This window comes from Crotalus tigris, unplaced genomic scaffold, assembly GCF_016545835.1.
Source record: "Crotalus tigris isolate CLP2741 ecotype Arizona unplaced genomic scaffold, ASM1654583v1 scf7180000018340.3345759, whole genome shotgun sequence".
NCBI classification, from domain to species: domain Eukaryota; kingdom Metazoa; phylum Chordata; class Lepidosauria; order Squamata; family Viperidae; genus Crotalus; species Crotalus tigris.
The window spans coordinates 1,424,353-1,449,003 of NW_024096953.1; the positions used below are offsets into that span (position 1 = coordinate 1,424,353).

General features: G+C 44.5%; 1 protein-coding gene across 2 annotated transcripts in view; it reads left to right on the forward strand.

Annotated features, from left to right (window-relative positions):
• The window catches only part of ZBTB16 (zinc finger and BTB domain containing 16), a 125,788-nt gene that overhangs the window by 32,795 nt on the left and 68,342 nt on the right, over positions 1-24,651 (forward strand). For both annotated transcript variants that reach the window (XM_039350497.1, XM_039350496.1), the window contains exon 3: positions 22,363-22,460. In XM_039350497.1, the coding sequence (XP_039206431.1) occupies positions 22,363-22,460 (98 nt within the window). The remainder of the gene's footprint in view (positions 1-22,362; positions 22,461-24,651) is intronic.

A 24,651-nucleotide genomic window follows, 5' to 3' on the forward strand; every position in this document is an offset into this window, starting at 1 on the left:
GGGAAGGAGCAGGACACAGGAACTAGATGTGGTGGTGAATCTAGAACCAGAAACTGTTGTGTTCACACATTATGTTGGGCTGTAGCTCATTTAACCATGATTATCTAACTACCAAGCAGCCAGTTGTCATGATTCTCTAACTCCAAAGTGAGGGTTTGCAGGTGAAAATTAATGTGTTTGAACTAAGTCCAGGCTTGTCTTTTGTAGATACGTTTTGGGATATTCTGTACCAAAGGAGTCACATTCTCAATGAGCTTGGGTGAACCAGGTCTCCAGGGACTTCTGGGATCCCATCTTTCTTCCTGGAATCTCCAGAGAAGCCTGGAGAAATTGCTGTCTGAGGCCCCCCCCCCGTGTTGGTTGTTCTTTGCATCAGGGACACTTAAGACCAGGGGTGGACAACTATGGCCCCTTTACGATCTGTGGACTTCAATTCCCAGAATTCCTGAGCCAGCCGTGCTGGGGTGGGGAGAATTCAGTGGGAAGGTGGAGTTGAACCATGCTGGTTCAGGAATTCTGGGAGTTGAAGTCCACAGGTCGTAAAGGGCCCATAGTTGCCCACCCTTTCTTAAGACCTTATTGAGTTTCTGGTAGAAGCAAGCATCTCCTGCTGCACGTGCCCAAGCAGCTGGGAGGTTTTTTTAGCTCTACTGGGGCTTTGTGCCACCAACTGGTCCCTTCTGGGGGACAGGTGCCCCCGTGGCTGCCTTGTGTGGCATCCTCCCTTGTTTCTGGAGGGCAGCGGGGGGGGGGAGCCGTGCTATGGGTCCTTCCCTCTCCTGCTGTGTCTCATTGTTTCTCCCAGAGCAAGTTTGAAACTGAGCAGCTCTGTTTGCTCAGGGTACGTTCCATAGGCCGGGCCATAAAACAGGGAAAAAGAAAAGCAGCCTTTAAAAATCCAAGTGACCCCTGTGTACTTGGCCTCACTTCTTCAATGGTCTCACATACACACCCAACACACAACTCCCTTGTTAGGGAGTTGCTGAAAGATCCGGGCATGCCAACCGCCCCTGTCTTTCCAAGCCAAAACCATTAATGACACCATTCCGTTCCGGAAATTGCCCCCCCTTTTTTTTGTTAAGTTTCCAGAATTATTTGCATGGAAGCCTGTTGCTTTCTTATCTGAAGATGTCTCTGTGTACATTTTTGTATTTGTCGGTGTGGTTTTGGAAACAGAGCCAAACTAAACACTAGGACTAAGTTTTACAGAGACCACGGTGTGCCGTGTAATACTGAAAAATCCTCAGGGAGAGATTTGATACAAGCAATACCTCCTGATTTGAAAGGGTTTTAAAAATATTTTGCTTTTTGGGAGGAGGGGGGGCTAAACCAGGGGTGTCCAACTTGGGCAACTTTAAAACTTCAACTGTCAGAATTGTGGACTTCACAATGGACTCACAAACTTGTGGACTTCAACTCCCAGAATTCCCCAGGCTGGCTGGGGAATTCTGGGAGTTAAAGTCCACATATCTTAAAATTGCCCCAGCCTAAACAATGTTTTATCTGAGGTACAGAACTCTTGTTATGTCCAAAGACTTTGGGCCAGACTTTGAGGTCCATATATGAGACAATCATCGACTACATTGCCCTCCACTCTCCTCTGCCCGTTGGTATTTCAGAGCAAGCTCTTCTGCCAACTCTTTCTCACCATGATGCATCAGAAGCCATTGGTTTTGCTCCTTCAGAGCCCGAGAACTTGTTTGGGAGGAGAGAGAGATGGCCAGGCTCTTGCCTCACAGACCTCAGCCTTGCCAACTGCCTCTTGTGTGCTGGGCCAAGAGTTTCAATATGGACATTTGACAATGAAGCGCTGAAGGGCCTTGTTTACTTGCCTGAGTAAATGACCTGGTTTCTCCTGAAAGCCTAGAGCCTGCACATCCAGGGCTTTGCAAAACCCAGCCTTGGTTTTTAGCACAGCAGGATGATGGTTCTGGCAGCTCTTTGATTAAAAAAAGACATTTTGAAGCATACGCGCATCTGTCCAAGTCACGAACAGCTTGGGGGGCCAAAAGGCTCTCTGGAGATCTTCCCCCGGGCTCCCTCCAAGGCTCAAAAGGGGATGTAGGTCTTCTCTAGTTTTTGCACTTGTTTCTCACACAAGGCCAGTTTCATAATTCTGTTGGAAAGCATTGTGCAATGGGTCTGTGACGCCTTTCTCCAGCCGACGTCCTGTGGCTGAAAAGGAAATAGCAGAATTCGTGCTAAGAAGATCCTGGACTCTTCTGAAAAAGGCCACGAAGGAGCAGAGTTTGCTGTTCAGTAACCACTTCCTTGGAGGTCTCCAGCTTGGGGACCCCAACTAACTTGCAAGGCCACAGTGGAGGAAGGGACAACTCTTTAGTCCATCTTCAGCTCTTTGGAAGAAAGGTGGTCCCCACGGATGGACAGTAGAGATGTTTTGTGAAGGATGGGGAGGGAGGGAGAGCCCTGTTGGCCCCCTTCTTAGGCACGCTCAAGGCCAGGGGACTAGGGATAAAGGGAGGCTTCCTCTCTCCCCCAGAGGAAGAGCAGACTCAACCAGATCCTGGTGCCCTCCAAGGTGCTGAATTCCCCACTGAATCAAGGAGGCCACACGCACTGAAGCGCAGGATGCCGCTGGCCTAAGCTAGGAGAACTGTCCAGCTGCCCTCCCCAAATTAAGACTGCTTTCCTGCTGCTTTCTTGCTGTGGCTGTTGGGTCGACCCACATTGCTGGTTGGTTTCCTGAAAGCCTCACCTCGGATGCACGATTAAGGCTTCAGGGCAGGGCCCGCCAGGCGATGGATCGGAGAGGCTTTTACCCGGGACTTGCCATTCCTCGGCCAGGCAAGAACAGGGGTTGCTTGTGAGGTTTCTTCAAGTTGGTGTAAAAAAGCTTCTTCTATCTTCCTCTTCCTCATCTCTCTTGTCAAAGCCTTTCTCTTTGCCCAGAATCCTGGGGAATCTCCACCCGTTTTCCTCCTTCCTTACCGGGGAGGAATCTCTCTTCTGTGATTCCTGTCTGAAAAGGGGCTCTGGAGCAACTATGTATTAGGGTTTCATTAATCAAAGACACTTCCAGTGCCCCTTTACAGAAATACAACTGCTTGGCCTGCCTTTGGCTGACAGCTCGTTCCTTTATCTTCCCCGGGACAAGAGGAAGGGAAGAAAAGCGGGTCGCTCCCTCTGCCACTTGTGCCAGGCAAACTTCAGCCACACTGGCTTCTCCAGGGACGAGGGCCATCAGCTGTGGACGCTTTGCCTGCGGAGATTAAAACCTGGTGCAGGGATTTAGTTTTCCAGGGAGCAGAGGTGGCCCCTCTGTCTCCTTTCTCTGCTGCTGGAGAGAGTGGAGAAGACCACGGGGCTTAAAATAGGTGCCAAGAAGCTCCTTGGAGCTTCTAAAACGGATTTCACTCCCATCTCTTCAGAGCCGGCTAAGATCACCCCTTTGGGCCTGGCGCTCGAGACCATCTAGCCCAGCCTCCCTTCAGGGCAGAATGCAAAGTAAGCCTTTCTGGACAGGCTGCCAGGCTCACGACTCACCCTTGGGGTCCTCCACTCTGGGCCTCACTCCGTTTGAAGAAGAACGATTGAAGAGCGCATTCTGAGGCTGGTTGCCAAGTCTCCCTCCAAATCAGAGGCTTCGCACAAGTCCAGCATTCCCACAACCTGCTAAGGAAATGACTTGATGGAAGTTGAGGTACGGTTCGTAGCGCAAGACCTGTTCTCGCCCTGTGTATGCTGACTCCAATGGTCACAGTCCTTACTTCAGGAGGGAAGAGGTGTGTGGAGGGCGATTTTAAGCCATTCAAAATAAAGGAGAGCCAATTGGTGAAAGCAGAAGGCTTGGAAACCGGAAGGCCATAAGTTCTAGTTCCGCCTTAGGTACAAAAGCCAGCTGGGTGACTTTGAGCCAATCATTCTCTCTCTCCATCTAGCCCACCTCAAAGGGTTGTTGTGAAGAAACTAGGAGAAGGAAGAAGTATTAGTTATGTTCGCTACTTTGAGTTTTTTCTAAAAATAATCAGAGTGCAATTAAAAATAAATAGATAATTCCTCCCTCCCTCCCTCTGTTCTACGGAGGGGGAAAGGCCCCATTGCTTTACCTTTTGAGGCAGCTTCCCTCAACCTAGGAAGAATCTGGTCCTCCCAATTGAAATCTGGCCTCAGAAACAATAGGTAGTTTGAACCTTTTCACAGTACGAGGGAGTGTGTGTTCTCATCAAAGCCCCCCACTCCCCTCCTGTGAGGAGTGACATCTGGAGAGCAAAGATAGAGATATTTCTGTATAATACTGTTCTTCCACCCCAGGAGCTCTTCCCTGGCTGTTAATTAATCCTTTGTAGTTTAGCAACTGATGAAATCATGGCTCTATGAAATTTTAATCCACCGGCAGCATAGAGACCTTACTGACGTTATCAGGAGACCTCAGGTGTGCACACAAAATTAGCATCTTTTGCATATTTGATTGCTTTCCTGCAACTAAATAAACCAATCTCTCTCAATCTGGGTTGTGTTTCAGTTGAGCTGAGGAGGTGGGCTCACCTGGGTAGACTGACAGCTCCCAGAGGTTGGGATTTCAATTCTTCTTGGCTCCATCCAGCAGAGCTCATGGTGGGAGAGACCATCCAAAGTGCCTGGAGGGCATCAGATAATTTTGTAAGCTAATCTCTAATTTAGTCCCTCCCAAATATTATGGATTATAAAATCCAGGTCATTGTCAGTCAGCTCAGCTGAAGGTTGACCTGGCTAAAGTTCAAGGAAATTGGGACACAAGTGCAGGGCTCTCAGTGAATCCCCAAGAGCTAAACCCAGTACAGAAACTCATGTAGGCTTAAAACTGTCAGAGAAGGAACCTGGATTGTTTTTACTGTGATAATTATTAGCATTGAGGAGAGCAGATCAGATAAGCTTTCTATGAACCATCAGACATCTGAGTGGTCCATCCTCAGTGGTCCATCCAGCTTCCAAAATTAGCGGGACGATGGTGGCCTCATCGCTGCAGCACATCAGTTCCATACTTGTGGCTTGTTGATCAGTGAGGTTGTTTAAAGAATATAAACTTGTTTCTAGCAGACTCAACATGAAGGGGGATGGGTTTTGTCCTCTGCAAAATCAGTTCCTTCACTTTTGGGAGCACAGTGCTCTGCAGAAGCAGCCTCCCTCCCTTCTTCAGTGGTGGGGTCTCACTTTGGCAAAGGGGCTACAAGCTCTGAAGCTGGAGTTAATATTAAAAGGCCCACAAAGAATTGCACCAAGCAGTTTTATGCATATAAAGGAGAATATTTGTATTCTCCTTTATAGGAGGGTTGAAATGAGGGGTCCTTGGTGCTCTTTGAGGCTTTTCATTACTCAAACTAGGTAACCTCATCAGTGCTAATTTTGTGCCTTCCAAGTATTTTGGACTTCAACTCTCCTTGATATGCCCATCATCAAGGGATTGTTGGCATACCCTGGACTTTTCCCAGATACGTTCATTGTCTTAATCACAGCCAGAAAAAGTTAAAGTGTGTTAAGGTGTGTTAAGGCACTGTTAATATAGAATATTATTGCTTTGACAAGGTGCTAGATAGGACGACACTGCTGTGATGATTTATTCTTGGTGAGGCTTGTCTTTAAAGAGTGTTCAGAAATTGTGGCGGGTTCAAAAGAGGGCCTCTTCCCCCTTGCATGTTAGGGATGACTTGTTGATGTTTGGCTGCTTCATGTAAGTGTAGGGTGCAAGTTTGGGGTTCAAAAGTCTCAAGATGCTTAAGGGATAGTCTCGCTTCATGCAACCAACCTGCCCAGTGATTCATTTAAGGTATCTCCAGTTCAACCAAAAGGCTCCTCAAAGAAAAAGGGCCTTACCTATTCTGGGGCTTAAATTGGGGACCTTTTCACAAGACATGATTTTTTTGGCCCTGTCAAGAGTATATTGACCTCGACTAAGGATATCCTGATGCTTTGAGCTTCTACTAACTTTTTGGCGCTTCAGATTCTTCATGTCCTCAACTGGAACATATTTTCAGCCTGGGCTGAAGGTCTGCCTCTCTGTGTTTTCCAGTGCTACTAAACATCGTTTTGTGGACATGCCTTTATTTGTGAGCTGCCTTGGGACCTCATCTAGAAGTCTTGAGATTGAAGCCCTGAAAATAAAACGGTGAAGACGAAGGCTGTCATCTCTCATGTCTGCTTCCAAGAAAGAGGAGAAGTAAAACAAAAAACAGAGCTCCCGCTGAGTTAACACCACTCATTGAGTCCTTGTGGTTTTCTAGTCCCACAAGAGATGTTACCAGAAAACCTCTTGGGTTCTCATTTTTATTGAGGTTATTGAGAAAGAAAATGACTTGAAAGCAGAGGGGGAATTATTCTTGAACGTGTCTTTGCTGAGTGACAGACCACGGCTTCTGTCACCCGACTGAAGGCAGACAGTTCACGCTGCCGTGCCATGCTCTGCTCCCCACATGGATGCAGTCCTTTGCAAGGGCTCTTTGGAGGGGCCCAGCCTTCCCCGTGGCTTTGTAATTGTCGCCTCTGCAGGTTCATTTCTTCTACCCGTCCCATTTGTTCTTTTGATTTGCAGGCAATCTGGAGCGCTGGAATTTTGCTCATTGGCAGCCTGCTTTTCTGCCTGATGACCTTGGCTTTTTGAAGCATCTGCACTGTAAATGAAATGTGGCATTGTCTCATGTATCTTGATAAAATATATCAGTGGATGAATTGATTTTCATATTGATTTACTGCTGCAGGGAATGACACAAGTGGGGAAGAGTGGGCAGCCCTCTCCCACCCGGCCCCCTCTGTGGAGGGCCCTATTCCAACAGCATTAAGGATTCAGAGGCAAAGCAGAAGTGAGCAGCATCTCCCGTAAGACCTGCGGAGACTCGCGGGATTCTTCTTCCTATTTTAGTGACAGGCAAGGTTAGTTCAGTGGTTGATTGGATAGGAGGAAAAATCAAAGTTTTTTTAAAAAATCAAAAAAAAATCAAATAGATCCCAATAGAAGAAAATATACGCTCCTCAGGGTTCAAATTGGGTACTCCTTGGTGCTGCCTAAGCTTGTTATGTTCTTAAGATACCTCATTACCCAACTAGAGAACATCATTGGTACTAGTGGCTGTGAGGTTTGCACTTAGTTTATGCACAGTAACTTGTCCTGCCAATGTTGGGATGTGTGGCTTTCTCCTTGCTAGTTCTTTGAGTAATGTATTAGTTTCTGCTTGATGGTTTGTCTGGAGTCCATTTCTGCTTATCTGGGTATTTGTTGCTGCAGGGGGCATGTCTTGATCGCTTTGTTTCCTTCTTAGCTTTTTTATTGTCTCATTTGAATAACTGTAAATATGGTTTATTTCGGCGTGTCTATAATAAAAGTAAAGATTGAGCCTGTACATGTGCTGTGCAATTAAGGAGTTTCCATTGTGTCTTCTGACTACCAGTTAGTGTTCATAGATGCCAAGGAGAAAGCACATCCCCACCAGAGGTAGAAGGACAAACTACTGCATATGAATTGGGAGCAAACCCCACACTCACTGGCCCGGATGATGTTACCTAGTTGGGTAATGAAATATCTGCAAGCAAATGACCAAGCTCAGAGACTCCACCAAGGACTCCACAGTCCAAATAGAGCCATGGACAAATGCCTTGTTTAGACCAACTTTCCTTAACACAGAACACCCAAAGCTAGTTAGCTGAATTATGTTCTAAAAACAGTTGAAGAGCTAATGGGGTACCAGCATAGTTTAAAATAAACAACCAATGATGGAATAGTTTGTTCACAGCCTGGAACAGCAACTAGGCCCAGCTACTTGCTTCACCAGTTGAAGCTTTAAACCATTTCAAAGGCATCGCTGTGCAGTTAACATGCTGATTTGAATAATCTAGCTGCATTGTTACCATCCTGATTGTCAGGACAAGAACTCTCCAGACCCAATCAAACCTCTCTGCCATTAAGCTGTATTGTCTAAAAGAATGCCAAGCTGCAAGTTTAAAGAGACGGGACCCTCTTCCCCACCAGATTCAGATTTAATACTGGAGTGTGCCCTGACCCCTAACCTCAGTGTGATGCAACCCATGAAATTTGATATTGTGTACTTTTATGTGGTGTCAGTTGTGTTCAAAAGAAACCTGTCAAAACAGGCTTGGGGACAGCTATCAGAAAAGCAGGGAAGTAAATATTTCAAGCATTTCCCAGTCCCCAAACACAACTTGATGCTCTTGGTCCTCAGCTGGGGAAACAGCTTCTCTGCAAAGAAAAATGAGAAGCATGATGTAGAACGGGGGTGTCAAACTGCCGGCCTGCGGGCCAGTTTATTTATTTATTTATTTATGAGACCTATATACCGCTTTAAGTGCAAGCACTCTCTAAGCGGTGTACACCAGTAAGCAATGTGTGTGTGTGTGTGTGTGTGTGTGTGTGTGTGTGTGTGTATATATATATATATATATATATATATATATATATATATATATATATATATATACACACACACACACATACATATATTTACATTGCCCCCAACAATCTGGGTCCTCATTTTACCTACCTCGAAAGGATGGAAGGTTGAGTCAACCTTGAGCCGGTGAGATTTGAACCGCTGACCTACTGAACACAGTCAGCTAAAGTGGCCTGCAGTACTGCACTCTAACTGCTGCGCCACCTCGGCTGCATTGTACAGAGGCCGCACTCACCCCAGCTCCAGCAATGCAAAAAAAGTCACAATACGTCACGACACATCACATGACGTGGCGAGTTGACACCCATGATATAGAAGGAAGTGTAATGAGTAGCTTGGCTGATCCTCAGTAGGCAGCTGCACCTCACCTCCAAACAGGAGGTGTGACTCAGCATCCCATTGGGAAGGCTGGTTGCCTGGTTGCTCTCTTCAGTTCTGGAATACATTCAGCTCTTGGATATTTTTGCTTCCGTTAGAGATTTTTGCTCTTCTCCGAGCCAGGAGATGTCATTTCCATGCCCAGCTTCTGCAAGCTGTGAAAAGCTATGAATGGTGCCTGCGAAGATCAGAAGGAACATTTCCTACTCCGTGACAAATGATGGCAGAGTTTTTCTTTTCCTGACTGTGGCTTCCTGTTTAGGCACTTGGGGTATAGCAAGGAAGCCACCGGTCACACACTCCCTCCTGATTTGCATTACATTCCTGAGTTTGTAGCCGTTCCTGCAATCTCTTCTCCCAAACCCTCCTTAAACAGTTTTGGGGGGATGAAAAGAGAGAAGGATGGGTAAAAGAGAGGGGGCTGTAATTCCTGCCTGCTGGAGAATCTTTGCCAGTTCCTACTGTCCATGCCCAAAGCAAAGCAGATATTCTTAAGCACACGCTTAAGTCCAAAGTCTAAACTGACCACTGATTTAACTCTTGTTATGATAGGTGAGGTTAAGCTAACATTTGGCTGTTTGTGTACTATTGCGTTGCACTAACCCCCCCCCCAATAAAGCAGCAGTGGAAATCTTGTTTACAAATGGATGTGCTTTAAAAATAACAACGCAGGTAGTTAATTTTTCCACCTTCCTTTAAACATCATAGTATTGATTTATTCATCTTAAAATGTGCACCCAACATCAGATTGCATAATCCGGCTTCCTTTCCATTGTTGGTCTTGTGTCCCCACAGAGTCTAGGCCTGCGATTCTGTCTCTGATGGAGCAGCATATTTATAGCCTGATATAAATAAAATGAGAAGGTTCTATAAAACTCTGTTATTACTGCAGTGCAAAGTTGGAAAAGTCTCCAGGTTTCAGCTCTTTAGTTCTCGCGTGCTCCCATGAATATTTTATGGGGAAGGAAATACATGGTGTGTCTGAATCTTTTTATAGTGAGGCTGGGTGTTAGTCACTTTCCAGATCTCACCCTTTTGAAATGTGCACATTACCTTCTCCTATCACAGCCCCTCCAGATGTGCTTGGCTACAAAGTCCATAGTCTTTGGCCAGCATGGAAGGATACCATGTTCGGTCCTACCCATCTCAAGAGCCAGATGTGAGAAAAGCTGATTTACCCAAATATCTTTGGCATCTCTTCCCTACCCTGTAGAGACACATCTCTTATTTTAGATGTTTATGACATTCTCCCATTGTGTTGGGTACTCCAATCCTCGCCCAATTTATGTTGTCTTCAAACAATTCTGCCAGGACTTGATAGTCTAAGAGGCTCTTTCTGTTACATGCCAAGGTAGCAAAGTGTATTAAGGAAATTTATGAGCAACTATGGATCATTTGGTACTCTGGAAGCATTTTGTCCTCCTATTGGCCATTGTAATATGATCCAAACCCTTAGAGCAGGGGTGTTAAACTGCCGGCCCGCGAGCCGGACGTGTCATGTGGAAACCGCGCCCATCCCATTGCCGGCAATGGCAAAACAGTCCCGATATGTCGTGCGACGTCATGTGACGTCGCGAGTTTGACATATCTGCCTTAGAGGATTCTAGGATGAGTTGCAAGTGTGGTTCCACATGCTCTCAGACATTGCTATCTGCAGGCTGAACTCTTTAGGTGTAGACTGCAGGTTGATAAAATATAGTCAAGTATGTCCATTCTCTGTGATAGAGCTGATTAGAAGTATCTTATTAAGAGGATACTTTCTGGAGGGTTCTCTTGTCTGTTGGCCAACTCAAGATTACTTCACATGGTTTCTTTTTCAGCATAACATTCTGAAGTCTGAATCAGGAAATTGCCCAACTATTCAAGATTTCCACAGCCAGGTGGGAATTCTGGAGTTGCCATCTCTGGATAAAATGAATATGGGGGAGATGGTTTCTTTGTTCATCTACCTCAGCATTTTGTCCTCTGAGGACAGTTGTTCAGTGGCTTGGTTGGAAGGTTTAGGCATACTCTTTCCCATCACCTGCTACCTGAAGCTAAGCCCAGAGATGCTAGTTGTTAAACTTCAAACCTTTTTGTGAAGGTTGTTAGATTGTTGCTAAGCCCAGAGATGTTGGTGTTGAACTTTGGACCTTTTCATGAAGAATCTCAGATTGTTGAGCAGGTGCAATATATCAAAAACTACTGTACATACATGTTCCACTCCAAGGAACATTAGCCACATCTGTGGGATAAGTGAAGCCCTCTAACAAAGAATTCACAGCCCCCTGGAGACGCATAAGCCCCTGATTTTTTTTTTTTTTTTATTAAAATTTTTCAAAAGTTTTACAAATAAGAATCCACCCTCCCCTCCCCAACCACCCCACCCCCCCCCGACTTCCCAGAACTGAATATAGGATTATTTAAGAAATATTTTAAAAATAACATTTGCAATTTATAAAATAATTAATAATAATAATAATCACAGTAATAATATATATAATAATAATATGCATAACATAAACTTTAAAATGAATAATATATACTAAAAAAGAAAAAAAAATAAAAAAAGAAGAGAGAGAGAGAAAGAAGAAAGAAGAAAGTAGACGAAGAATAAAGCATATATATATAAAAAAAAAAATATATATATGAATAATAATACGTAAAAAATGTATATATATAAAAAAGAAAAAGAAGAAAGAAAGAAAGAAAAAACAATCATTACAAATTATAAAAAGGCTAAATAATATTTTTCCATATCCAAATTATGTTGTATAAAATTTATCCATTTTTCCCATACCGCAAAAAATTTTTCTTGAGATTGCTCCTTTAAGAAAGCCGAAATCTTTGCCATTTCTGCCAAATACGAAACTTTATGAAACCATTCTTGTAAAGTAGGCAAAGATTCCTTCTTCCAATATTGTCCTATTAACAACCTAGCGGCTGTAATCAAATTTAACATCAATATAACCTCCTTAGCATCACAGTCAATAACAATACCTAGTAAAAATAATTGCGGAGTAAATTTTACCCTCCTTTTAAAAATTCTTTGAATATTCCACCATATCTTAATCCAAAAAGCTTTTATATGCTTACACGTCCACCAAATATGGTAATAGGTAGCATCCAAATATCCACATCTCCAGCATTTCGGCTGTAGATTAGGGTACATAATGGACATTTTCTTTGGGTCAAGGTGCCATCTATAAAACATCTTATAAAAATTCTCTCTTAAATTTTGCGCTTGTGTGAATTTAACATTTCTTATCCAAATAAGTTCCCAAGTATCCATTGAAATCGTTTCACCAATATTCTGTGCCCATTTAATCATACAATCTTTAACTAGTTCAAGTTCTGAATCTAATTCCACTAAAACCCCATAAACTCTCTTAATATGGGTTGGCCTTTGATCTCTTACTTGTTTTAAAAAAATTTCATCTTCTCTAAGCCAGCCCATTTTACAATCCATCTTCCATCTATCCACTATTTGTCTATATTGGAACCATGAATAAGTTAAATTTTCATGTGTTAATTCTTCCAAAGATTTTAACTGCCAGTCTTGGCCATCCCATCTTAGTAACTGTACGTAAGAGACCTTGTCCATATTTACCCCTTTCCTTATACCTTCTATGGCATGCCGAGGTATAGCCCATAATGGTATTTTGAAGTCACTTTTATAATACTTTCTCCACACTCTTAGCAAAGAGTTTCTTATAATATGAGACTTAAAAACCCAATCCACTTTTTTATTAAATATTAAATAGGCATGCCATCAAGCCCCTGATTTTTTGAGGGAAAAAGACGTGTTCATTAAAGTTTCTTCCTGACACGTAGTATGTTTGTATTTTCCAAGGCCCCAACTTTGCACCACAATAGCTGCACTAAATTACTTTCTAATCTGTTAGGGTTTCTTCTGTAGTTGAGGTATTTAGTGCCTGTTAGATACAAAGCTGGGGAGCACGCCCACCCAGTTCCCTATCTTCCTTCTCTCTCAACAGTTGGAAAGGATTGGCTTGCTAGCTGATCCTACAGGATTCCCGAGCCCCAAATCTTCCAGATGACAAACAAACATTTTTTCCCCCTCTCTTCCCCTCCCCTCTCCCCACCCTGTCGCCAAATATCTCTGCCAGTTGAACCGTGCAATTGGCCAAGGCTGTGAGGGACCCTTGAAATGACAAAGCACCCTTTAGTTAATTGCATGACGGATCGCCCAGAGTTAAAAGTTCTGATTTATATGACTGTGGCTCTAACTGCTCAATAACCCGGCTGTGTAATCTACTTTCATTTCAAACAGAGCTGTGATTTATGGGACGGCCTGCCGTTTTAGCTCAGAAATGAGGTGTTCAACATATGCTCTGTTGACATAAATTTGGAATTTATTGCTCTTGTCAAAACTGCCTGTTGGACAAAGGTGCATATTAAGGCAATAAATGGCTGGGAAGAGTTTTCTGTCAAATTTTCAAAGCATTGTGCTTGGTCTGTTTGAGGAGTCGGGGGTGGGATCATGCACGCCTGCCTTAAAATTTGTCTAGGGGATGGGTGGTGGGGTGGAGGTTTCCTCAAACCTGGAGAAGGAAGAAGATCCGGGTGCAAAGTTATTAACCTTTGCTTTTATATGGCCTGGATTGCATTCTGCCCCACCCCTGCCTCTCCCCTTTCTTTCTCATTAATCAAGGAAAAGGGGGTAGGTGGAAAGGGGACCCCATTAAAGCAGGCAAGGAGGTTGGATGCACCAATTTTTAAGGAGGAGATTTTTGCTCTGAGAGTCTCCCAATAGTCACTTTCAGGTGCTGTGAAATAACATTTGTCCCAGTTTTCAAGGGTTTGTGGGTATGCCCCCTTTGTTAGCTTGAGGAACAAAATAATGACCACATTGCATATAGTACCAGCAGAATTGGCCATTTCAGGGATGGCTTTAGGCCAGGGGTGTCTAACCTTGGCAAATTGAAGACCTGTGGGCTTCAGCTCCCAGAATTCCCCAGCCAGCACAGCTTGAAGTCTATAAGTCTTAAAGTTGCCAAGGATGGACATCCCTGCTTTAGACCTGTGGGAGATGCAACCTTCCATAGTATCCCAAAAATACTGTAGGGTCTGAAAAGCTTACATCAGATTTCTTCTTATCTCTGCACAGTCCAGTAATACAGGCTTGACCTACTTCTGCTAGAAAATTAATTTCTGTTGTTTGGATTCAGATTTAGCTCTGCCTTGAATAGAGGGCCCCAAATTACTGTAGAGGAGGAAACGAGCCACAGCTAATCAAAGCCCCGGAAACATTGAGGGTCTTTTTTGAGCCTCTGTAAATTTTGATCCAGCTATTTATCTTTCAATAAATGACCCTCAGCCAGAGAGGGATGAAAACCCTTCTTGAGTGGGACTATAAAATAGTGTAAAGCTTTTGTGAGCTTTTATGAGTTGGGATCCTCAAACAGGAAGCAGGACTTGTAGACGTTCCTCACCTAGAGAAAGGAAGTGCGTTTCCTACGTGACCTGCACATTGGAGAGTGAGGACGTTGGACTCCAACCTTCCCTCTAAACCCTATAAGAAGCCAAATTGTGATTTGTCAGGAATTCTGATGGCCTCGGGATGTTTTAGATTGCGGTTTACAGTAAAGATGGGATCATCAAATCAATGTTCTCAACTCTTTCCCTCTTCTTCAGACAACTTTCTGAACTCCTCTTATAAATTACTTGGCGCAATAGACTGGAAGTAGGGTTGACTGGTTTTCCAGGGAACCCTCTACCTTCCGTGGTGGGGAAAACCATGATTTTTCAAAGTGTGTTTGTCTGCAGAAGGCCGGTCCCTCAAGACCTCTTGGTACTGGGGTGCAGGGGTGATAGGTATCTTTGCAGACCTCGCAGAACTGCGGATCGTGGAACCTTTTCAGAGGATTGAATTGAACACTTTGGAAAGCAAGAATGGGACCAGGCAGATTTTTTTTTTTGTCCTAATCCAGACCAGGTGGTGGTTACCTTGGCAGGTTGCTAGACCAACAGCACTGACCGCTTCACCCTGTGCTACTGGGAAGACGAAGGAATGGCAGTTCCTTTGGCTCTGTGGGAACAAAGCCCCCTCCCATGAGCTGTGGGGTGGGTGTGCGAGGCCCTCTCTCCTCCTCCTTCCCCCCTACTGTTCCTGTGTGCGGGTGGATTCAATCTGCTTTGACAAATGCCCGTGCACGCCCATTGTACACACACAAACATGAGACTCTCCCGAATGGGCTGAAGTCACTTGCCACCAATCCCCCTTCTCTTTCACACCGAGCACCCTGTTGGGTAAACTCATAATTTTTACACCTCACGGTCCTGATTGGTCAGCGTGGGAATGACTGTTGCTTTGAAGTGCTTTTTGCAGGAGATTTTACAGGCCTTTTTAATTACCTACAGCTTGTGAGAGGCCGCCTTTCCAGTCCAGCTTTTGATGGTTTGTTCTTTTCCCGTGGCCTGTTCAGAAGCCAAGGTGCAGCAATTCCCCAGACCAGCCCCCCAGCCCACCCCTCTCTAGCCCACCACTCTGTCATTCTCCCAAGAACCCCCCCTTGGGCTTTCCTGGTCCTGCTTCCTGTTGGGGGGGGGAGAGAGAGAGAGGCCATCCTAGGAACCGCTTTCTTTCAAAACCTCTGCCCTCCGTCTTCCTAGTTTCTTCAGGCAAGAGATGAGTGGCAGTCAACAGAAGAAAAATCTATCCAGCGATTGGTAGCCCAAGGTGAAAGAACTAGAAGCCTGTTCAGCAATCAAACAGACAAATTTCTGAATAGAGCAGGAACTTGAGGTTGATCGTCTATCTCTACAGTTGATCTCTGTGGCCCAAAGATCCTCCACTTTCCTGAAGTTAAAATTGCTCAGGACTAATTATTGGCCAGCTGTAGGCAGTTGGGTCCTCTTTTCTTAACTTGTGATGTCCCACCCTGACAGAAGTGGTTGGGTTGGCCTGGGCTATGAAGAGGGCTGGGTCCTCTTACTGCCTTCGCCTGCACAATCTTGGCAAGACTGGCCTGTGCCAAAAGCCTGGACTCTTGTACACGCTTCCTTCGCACTCAGATTGATTTTAAATGGCTGTTAAGTTGTGAAGTTGTCCAATTCAGGGCAGATAGGTGTGCCAAAGGCCGACGTGGACTTTAACCCTTTTGTTGGAGAAAGAAGACTTCGTTGTTTGGTCTCCTGGATCAGGAATCTGCTCTGAAAAGAAATGGAGGAAGAGGCTTCATCAGGGTTTGAAAATAAAATCAAACAAAGCAGAATCTCTTTGCTCTTGTAAGATGGGCAGCCATATGAGACAGAGAGAGAGAGAGAGAGAGAGAGATAACAGATAAGTCATCTATATGAAAAAAATCGAGCAGCAAACAAGCTTCTCGAATTTAAAATATGCTGTTCTTTCTGATGGCTGCTCAGATGCTACATCTGTCTGCCCATCTCAACCCTCTGGGCTAATTGGCATTAGTCTGGCTGATGGGGAGAAGTATGATCTGCTAATGCAGGGTTCCTCAACCTTGGCAACTTTAAGACTTGTGGGCTTCAACTCCCAGCTTTGCTGGCTGAGGAATTCTGGGAGTTGAAGTCCACAAGTCTTAAAAGTTGCCAAGCTTGAGGACCCCTGTGCTAATGAAGTGCTGGTGCTTAAGGACTTGGCAAAGAAATCTGGATGGTGTTATGCTTTGGCCAATAATCAGGATGCTCTGGCTTAATCCTTCCACTTTCCTCCAACTGTGTCAACATTTCCTGGTTCTGAGTTGTCCTTCCTGGGCTAAAGAGATTCCTTTTTCTCCATCACATTCCCCAAATACTTGACAGCTTATCTTACTTTCTTGACATGGGTGTTTTTCATTTTTCATTATTATTGCAAAGTATTCCTTGCAATTCAAAATCCTAATTCTTGGAAGGTTTCATAAAGTATTCTCGGCTTTTTCCAGTGTTGAATTTGCCTTCCTGTAGGGGCAAGTTGTATTGTATGATGTTGGGCTGTTTGTTGGCTCTTGTGTGTGTGTGTTGGATTGTTTCCTTAATTGATGCTTTAATGTTGGTCACTCAGGGCCAGTTTTGTAACTGGAGCAGCAAAGAAGCCAAGTCAGTAACTAAATAAAGCAATCCGCCCTTTTTGCCCCCACAGCCTCCTGGGCTGCTCCCAGAACAAGCCCCTTGAAGGCAATTCTTTTGGGATTTTTCTTTGGGACTTCATGGAAGTGAGGAAACCAGGGAGCTTTCATTTCTTACTTATTAAATTTATATTCCGCCCATCTCATTGTCACTCGACTCTACGAGGTTGCAGACTCGGGAGAAAGGATCATCTATTAAAAGTCACCAGATACCCTGAATCCCCACTCCCATTGTGACAAAGACAAATGCAAGACAGCACAACTCACCCAAGGGAATGTCACTAAATGTGCCCCCTAAAAGGCTTTGCGAGAGGGTTTGAAGACAATTTTCCCCACACATGATTGCAAACAGAGTTTGTTGTCCAGGACCCCACTTCTTTGACTTGCCATAATTAGCAGGATGGCTCTACCTTTGTTGCAGAGTGGGAGTCTCTTCCTTTATACCGTTTGGAGCCAGTCAGTTGTTATCACTGTAGAACTCCTTCCATTCCTCACCTGTTGGTTAGACCTGGAGAAGCTGCTTGGATGAGAAGTGAAACATCTTCAAGAACAAACAAGAAACTCCAGTTGCTTTTTTCAAAGCATCTTTGGGACAACCACGACCCGGATGACTGAGAATCTCCATAGACCTTGCTATCCAATGTTTGCCACGCTATGCCTCATTTCACCCACCTCTTTTGCATCCCCTTTACACAAGCAAGGATCCCAGTGTGGCTTCTTTTGCTCAGTCTTTTTGGTAGCTCCTCATTACCTTTACAAACTCTTTCTAGCTTCACTTTAAAATGAAGCTCTCAAATCCATAGGCCGCATTCCAGGTGTGGATGCATCATCAATGTGCTTAAAGTCTTTTTTTTTTTTAATGGCAGATTTATTTTTTGCTTCCTTCCCCAGGATTCCTCACCATGCGCTACACTCTTTGCATGCATTCAAGAGATGGCACAGATTTCCAGTTTTTCTTTTCCCTTTAAGAATATTGTAAAATGCTTCTGTAAATCAGTGACTTTCCGCCACTCGGGCAAAATTATTCCAGCACAATGCCTTCCGTGGTGCATTATTGTTAATTTGTTGGTTGTATATACCCCAATGGTCTTTTCTGATAGGAAAGTCAGTCTAATCCCCGGGCACCAACTCTGTGGGTTTAATTTGCTGGTACGGAACTTAGTTTTTAAGAATGCACATGAAATCTGGAAGTTAGATCAGTCGGGTGTTGAATTATTAAAGTACAGTTCGTTTTTCTGTGCCCTGCCTTTTGGAGATTATAATTGAGAATCAATATCTATGGAATTGTTTTATTTTATTCTCCTTCCTTCCTAAAAGCACAACTTTAGCAAAAATAGCTGGCTTGTCTATTGATCTCTCCCTGTCTGATCTTAACAGCACAAGAGGCTATAATACCTTGCTTACATCTGCTATGGTTTCTCCTCTTTTTCTGCAACATTGCCTTAATCCAGTGAGCATAAATAGAACATTTCAATCATATTTTGCTACCCGGAAACCAGAGATAACGTGCTTTAAGACCTCGTTGAAAGGAGACTGGCATGAAACAGAGCGTGATAACATCATCCTCTAAGCAGGTGCCAAATGGAAAACTTTTGTTCCCTGTTGAAATTTGTTGATAGAGATATTTCAAATAAATTACTTGCCGAAAGGCCAGCGTGTTCTTTATTTATTTGTTTAAAACAAAGGGGCCTGCTTATGCAACCAATAGCAAAGCTGGTGTAGACCTCTAGGTGAGCAGTTGGCCTGAGTGAGATTAATTTGTCCCTTTGTCATTTCTGACACCCGGTGAGAACTTTGTTCGAGGAGGTGGGAGCAGCAGAGGAGGCAGAGGAAGACATTGGGGGGGGGGGTTAATAGCCTCTTGTGCATCTTTGCAAAATCACGAGGACGGCCAAAGAACTTGCGCTGACAGAGGGCTTAACAGCGGCCACTTCCCTTGACAGCCTTTCCTGGACTCTTTATTATTATATTACACGGGACTTACAGGCAGTCCTCAGTTTAGGACCACAACTGGAACCAGCATGTCTGTTGCTCAGCAAAGCAGTTGTTAAGCGGGAAGGACCGCCCAATTCTGCAACCTTTTTTGGCCAGGGTGGTTAAGTGAACCACTGCAGTCATTAGGCGAATCATTCGGCCGTTAAGTGGAGCCAGCTTTCCCAATTGACTTTGCTTATCAAAAGACGTCTGGGAAGGTTGCAGATGTGATGCTGCCACTATCATAAACACATGCCAGTTGCTAAGCAACCCAATTTTGATCCTGTGACCCTGGGGATGCTGCGGCCGTCATAAGTGTGAAGAGCAGTTGTGCTTTTTTTTCAGTGCTGTGGTAATGTCGCTCAACGAATAACTGTAAGTCAGGGATTACCTGTATGTCCCGTCCTATCGTGCTGTCCCTCTTCGTCCAGAAGAGAGTCAAGGTCCTGGGAGAGAACATTGGGCTCCGAAGTGGCAAGACGACCCTTAGAAAGTGTGCAGACTTTGGGGTATCTTTGAAACTCTCCATCAGACACTCATTGCAAACTGCAACACAAGCTTCTTGGCATTCTTACACACAAAGTTGTGTTTTGATAAGATCCAGGCTCCTTCCTCCAAGTGGTCCTCCATTGGAAGTGTTGGTTTTCTGCTCCTCAGTTTCCCTCTTGGCCTTGAAGATACCAGTTTAGAGAAACCAATATTAAATTAATAGGGGTAGTTGAAGATCGTCCCGCACAGGAAAAATTGACTGGGAAAGGATGGGAAAGGATCAAGGACACGTGAAGATGGCCGTGTCTGACCTCAATTGCTTGAATTAAGGAGCCAATTACAAATCCATCTGATCAAACTAATTTTCTCTGAGACAACACCTGCCTATTAAATTAATACAACATTCCTAGCTCTAATATCATAGAACAGGGTTTCTCAACCTGGGTCACTTTAAGATGGGTCACTATTATTGCTGGCTGGGGAATTCTGGGAGTTGAAGTCCACATGTCTTAAAGTTGGACACCCCTACATTAAACCTCCCCATTGGCATTCATATGTGATGTCTTTGCTCATTTCAACTATCCGATCCCAGTAGCTGCTGGTCCCCCCCCACTCCCCCCCTTCTCGTCTCCTTCATGTTTAGCTTTGCAGGGTTTTGCCAATGGTCCAGCACCTGACTCTGATGGGACTGTTTTGAGGAACATCTTGAGGATAATTACATGGAGAGAAATCAGGTTACACAAATTCTTTGGAAAAGCTTCGTCTTCTTTTGACCTTAACTCCACAGGGCTTCTGGGTTGCTGTGAGTGTGTCCTGGCAGGACGCAAAGCTGGTGAGAAAACGCTTCTGGATTCAGAAGAGTCTTGTCTAACAAGTCAGCCCTCCCAGTTTCTTCAGGAAATCTAGACTTGTGGTGACTTTTGGCAGACTCTCTGCTCCATGTGTTGTTTGTTTGAAAGAAGCTTCTTCTTCCACTGTAGCTGGCCCACACTTGTGTCATCTTGAGCTCTTCTCAGAAATGCACATGGTCTTCATAAATATTTGTGCCGGATTGGAAGCCTGATAAATATGTCATCATCTGACATTATGAAACGGTCCAAGCAGAGTCTCTTATTTTTATGTTAGTTTGATGTGCTTCATTATTCCAGCTAGCTGAATGAACCCTTTGGTACCTGCTTACATAGTACGAAAATAAAAGCAGTTTATTGTACTCTTTTCCTACCGTTCATCCAGGGTGTAGGGGGCATAGAGAATTGTTCTTTTGGGGCATGGCTGGCATTTTAGTCCCCCGGAGTTGGCTTTGGTACTTTGCACATCATCTTCCTTTTATTAAATGAAGTTTTAAAAGGTTTTGTGTTCTTCCTTTTCTGTTCTAGATAAAATATCTCAGTGAGTTTTGCTTCTTCTTTTCTTTTCAGCTAGAAACAAATTGAACGGCCATTTAGATGGCAAATAGCAGCAACTGTCCCTGTGTAATTTCTAAGGTTATAATTAGTGGGTTCCCCCCCCCCCTTTCTTGAAACTGTGCAATTGAAGAATTGTTTTTTCAGCAACTGCCACAAGCAGCTGCTGGATCTTTCTACACATAGACACCTCTAATACCCACCCTTGCTTTGCCCACAACTGGACTGTGAACATGGCTGGAAAGCCAAAACAATAAATAAATAAAACTGATATAGAAATTTGTTCCTTTCCCTGTCTTCTCCAACCTCTCCCTGCTTCTAGCTGAACTGTGTCTTTCAGAAGTTCTAAAATATGCCAAACGTAGCACCTTATTTACAACCAAACTAAGAATCTGTGTAAGTACTGTAGGTACTTGTCTTGAGAAAAGTTGTTCCTTTTTAACAAAAACTGTGTTTGCTGCAACATTTCTCAAATGTTCCACTGGAAGAAAAACCTCAAAACTGCCCTTGAAATGTTTGCTTTTGACGAAATTCAGAAGTGCCAGATATCTGATTGTGCTGCTGGATTAGAGCTTTAGCTATATAAATCTCAGGGGGAAAAATCCTTCTTTAGAAAGGTTGAGAACATAGCAAGGTGGTTTTAAGAAGTGGGAACATTGATAGTTTTGTTAAAATCTCTGAAAATCTTGCTTGCCATTTCATACGTTGTCTGAATCCTGTCCGAGTTAAAAACATGGATAGTACACAGGCTACAGTTGAAGAGGCCTCACTTTAGAAAGCTGGAGACTCCCCTCCATCACCTACCAAAAAGTCTGTGTTTGTGTGGCTCCTCCTTCTTGTGCCCCAAACCCTCCAGGATCGCCTTTAGCGGGCTTGAAAAAGCTCCCATTATTGCTCTTGGTTGGTTGACTCTGCTATCTTTGGTGAAGGGTTGAGTGTACTCAGTGTTTTGGGGAGCTGATCAGTGGCTTTGAAGCTCCCCAAAAGCAGGCTGACTCTTTATAGAAGAGGTTGAGGGGGTCTCCATCAGTCGGCTTTTGCTTCTGCCTTGGGAAGATCACAGCCCAAGCGGGAAGTAGGAAAGTAAACCTCTCCAAGACTTGTTTTAGTGTCTTTGGGCCTCTTCCAACCATGTTGTTTGCATTTCATGTGTACGGACATTGTTGCTTCTTTTCACCAGTCATTTCCACCCTGTTTTGGAAATGTGAAAAAGTTCTTTCCCAGATGAAACAAGGCAACCAGAAGTGCGGTGTGGAGACAAGCAGGGAATAGAATATAAGTCAACCCATTGAATACACACCCATCACAAACGAGGTGTGTGTATGTCCTTCAGTATACAGGATCTTCACTAAGATGTCAGATCAATTAAAGAAATATGAGCCACTCTTGTAAAATTAATGTCATTGCTTCTCCTCCCATGTAAGAATCCTGCCCCTCCTTTAATGATGGTTGTTGCAGCAAAACAGGCAATCTTTTTTGGGGGGTGGTGGTGTTCTGAGCAGATGAGAATCTCTGCATCAATAGAATTTGGGGAAGGGTCCCTAATGCAGGTTGAGTTTTTCAAGAGTTTTTCTCCCCACTTAGACCCCACTTCCCATAAGCTATGGACCTAGACTTTCTCTCATCTTGTTCATTTCCCTCCCCCCCCCCCAGGAAACTGCACAGTGCAATGAAGACATACGGGTGTGAATTGTGTGGAAAAAGATTCCTTGACAGTCTCCGCCTTCGGATGCACTTACTGGCTCATTCAGGTAAGTTTAGAGTTGTTGGTGTGTGTATGTGTATTTGAGTGTTCTCCCCTCTTTTCCCAAAGTTCATGCTGTTTGGTCTTGTCCTGGAATTATAACTTGCTCAAATCCTTGGTTGTAAAGCATTCAACCTGGTCCTCCAGTAGGGCAGGTATGTTCCCAACAGGTGTGCTTAGGACCCCAGGAGGCGTGGTGCTAAATGGCTGGATGCCTTGTTTGGATAGTAGTGTACAAGAAGGGGGTTACCTCTGCCTCCAGCCTTCTCCTTTTCCCTCTTCCCAGAACTCTGGTTAGTCCTGGATATTTTGCCTCCACTGAAAAAGATTCTTTCCTGGGGTGAATGCCACCTGGGACTGACTGTCATGGATCTTCCTGAGGAAAAACCCATCTAGGCAAGAAACTCTTGTGGCTGTTTTTAAGAGAGTAAAACCAACCATGAAACAGATTGATGTCTTTAATATCCCATCCCTGGCTGTGTTGTGGGGGGATTTAGCGATGGGGCTCAGCTGCTGCGGTTTCTTGAGTCTTGGAGGGAGATGTGATTTGTGGCCATCATTGGTCCAGAGATTTCTCAAGAAACAGAACTAGAGTTGCAGGCCGGGGATTCAGTTTATTTGGATGCTGAGGCATTCAGATCAGGAGCTCTTGATTCTGCCCTGCAGAGGAACAAAAACTAGAGTATCTGGGTTCTTTCTGAGATGGTGGACCAGGCGTCCTTCCTGCTTGGGATGTTTAGAGAGGCCCAGAGTGAGACCTTCTTGTTCATAAAGGTTGTTCGGGGCTCCCCAGCTGTACAAGGGAAGCTCTGAATGGCAGTCAGGAAGCCCTCTGGCTTGGGTGAATTTGAGGCCTCGTCCATCAGCTTCCAACCTGGACAGGCCTTCTTCTACTCCACCCACTGTCTTCCTTCTGCACTGATGTATTTTTCAGTTTCAAACATATGTTGTGCATCTCTTCTCCAAATTCAAGCATCTACCAAAGTTTCATTAGCAAAAGTGGCAGAACTGGGCACTTGTTTAATGAATTTCACTATTAGGTTGAAATGATGCAGGCCCTTTAATTAAATGTACACAGAGGAACTAGAATGTTAAGCTTGTGACGATACTTGGCTTTCTAGGAGCTAATTTAGTTCCCAACTCTCTCATAGGGGCATCTCTGAACAGAGTGTCTGTGGGCACCCACACTAATAGAAAACTCGGTTCTTGGGGTGCCACTATAGTGTTCTTAATGCCCAAGAATCTGGATAAAATCTTGAGATTTTTAATCCCCGACATCACCATTACCATCTTCATCATTGGAAACTTTTTTGATGCTATTCAGGCAAACTGGCATACAGATTAATTTCTGGGAGGACCACCCGGGGTGAGGTGGGGTGGTGGGACTATATAAAGATGATGGATGGAATTGAGGGTCCTCAACAGGGTTGCTGTGCTGCAACATTTAGTTGTCACTCCCAAGTAAAGGCCCCTGGTTGTGAAGCTTTACTCCTCATTCCTGAGAGGTGCAAAAGTCCCGGCAGGAGGAGAGAAGGATGGAAGTTGTAACATTCTGTTTCCAGCCTAATTCTGGGACCATTTAATAATTCTGTAAATAGAGAGAAGAATGCTCTAGAGGAAACATCGCCATAAAGCTTAACAATGGATAGGAAAATGCTCACATCTTACCCAAGAGAGGTTTTGATTTGAATTTGGAGGAGGAACAAATACGTGGGGAGCAGAAGCCCCCCTCGCCCGCCCTCTTCCTCCGTTTCTTCTGTTGTTGGGGGAGTAAATGTTATCAGGTCATGGAACGACCGTCAGTGGGACAGCACTGCATTTGGGGCTGATCTTGGTGAATCAGCCATGGCAGAAAAATTGGGGAGATCTGTTTGCTCTTGGGGCTCTAATTTCAGGAAACTTCCATGAACCTCACAAATTCCTCAAAAGCCCCCCTTTCTTTCCTTTTGCCCCTGGGGGAGCTATGCCAACTGCAGCTGGGTCCCCCAGAAACCTCCCTTTTGGGTCCTTGTAGATTCTGGGGAATTATGCATGTACAGGATTTGTGTTTTTATCAGCAGGTGTCCCTTCCTTGGGCCCACTGGGAGTGTGGGGAGGAAATGGGGGGGTGAGGAGGGCTGGCAACTTCCCAACCATCGTTTCCCTAGTCGGAGGGCAGCCCGGGACACGCAGGGTGTAAAATGTGTTTGCTTCTCGGC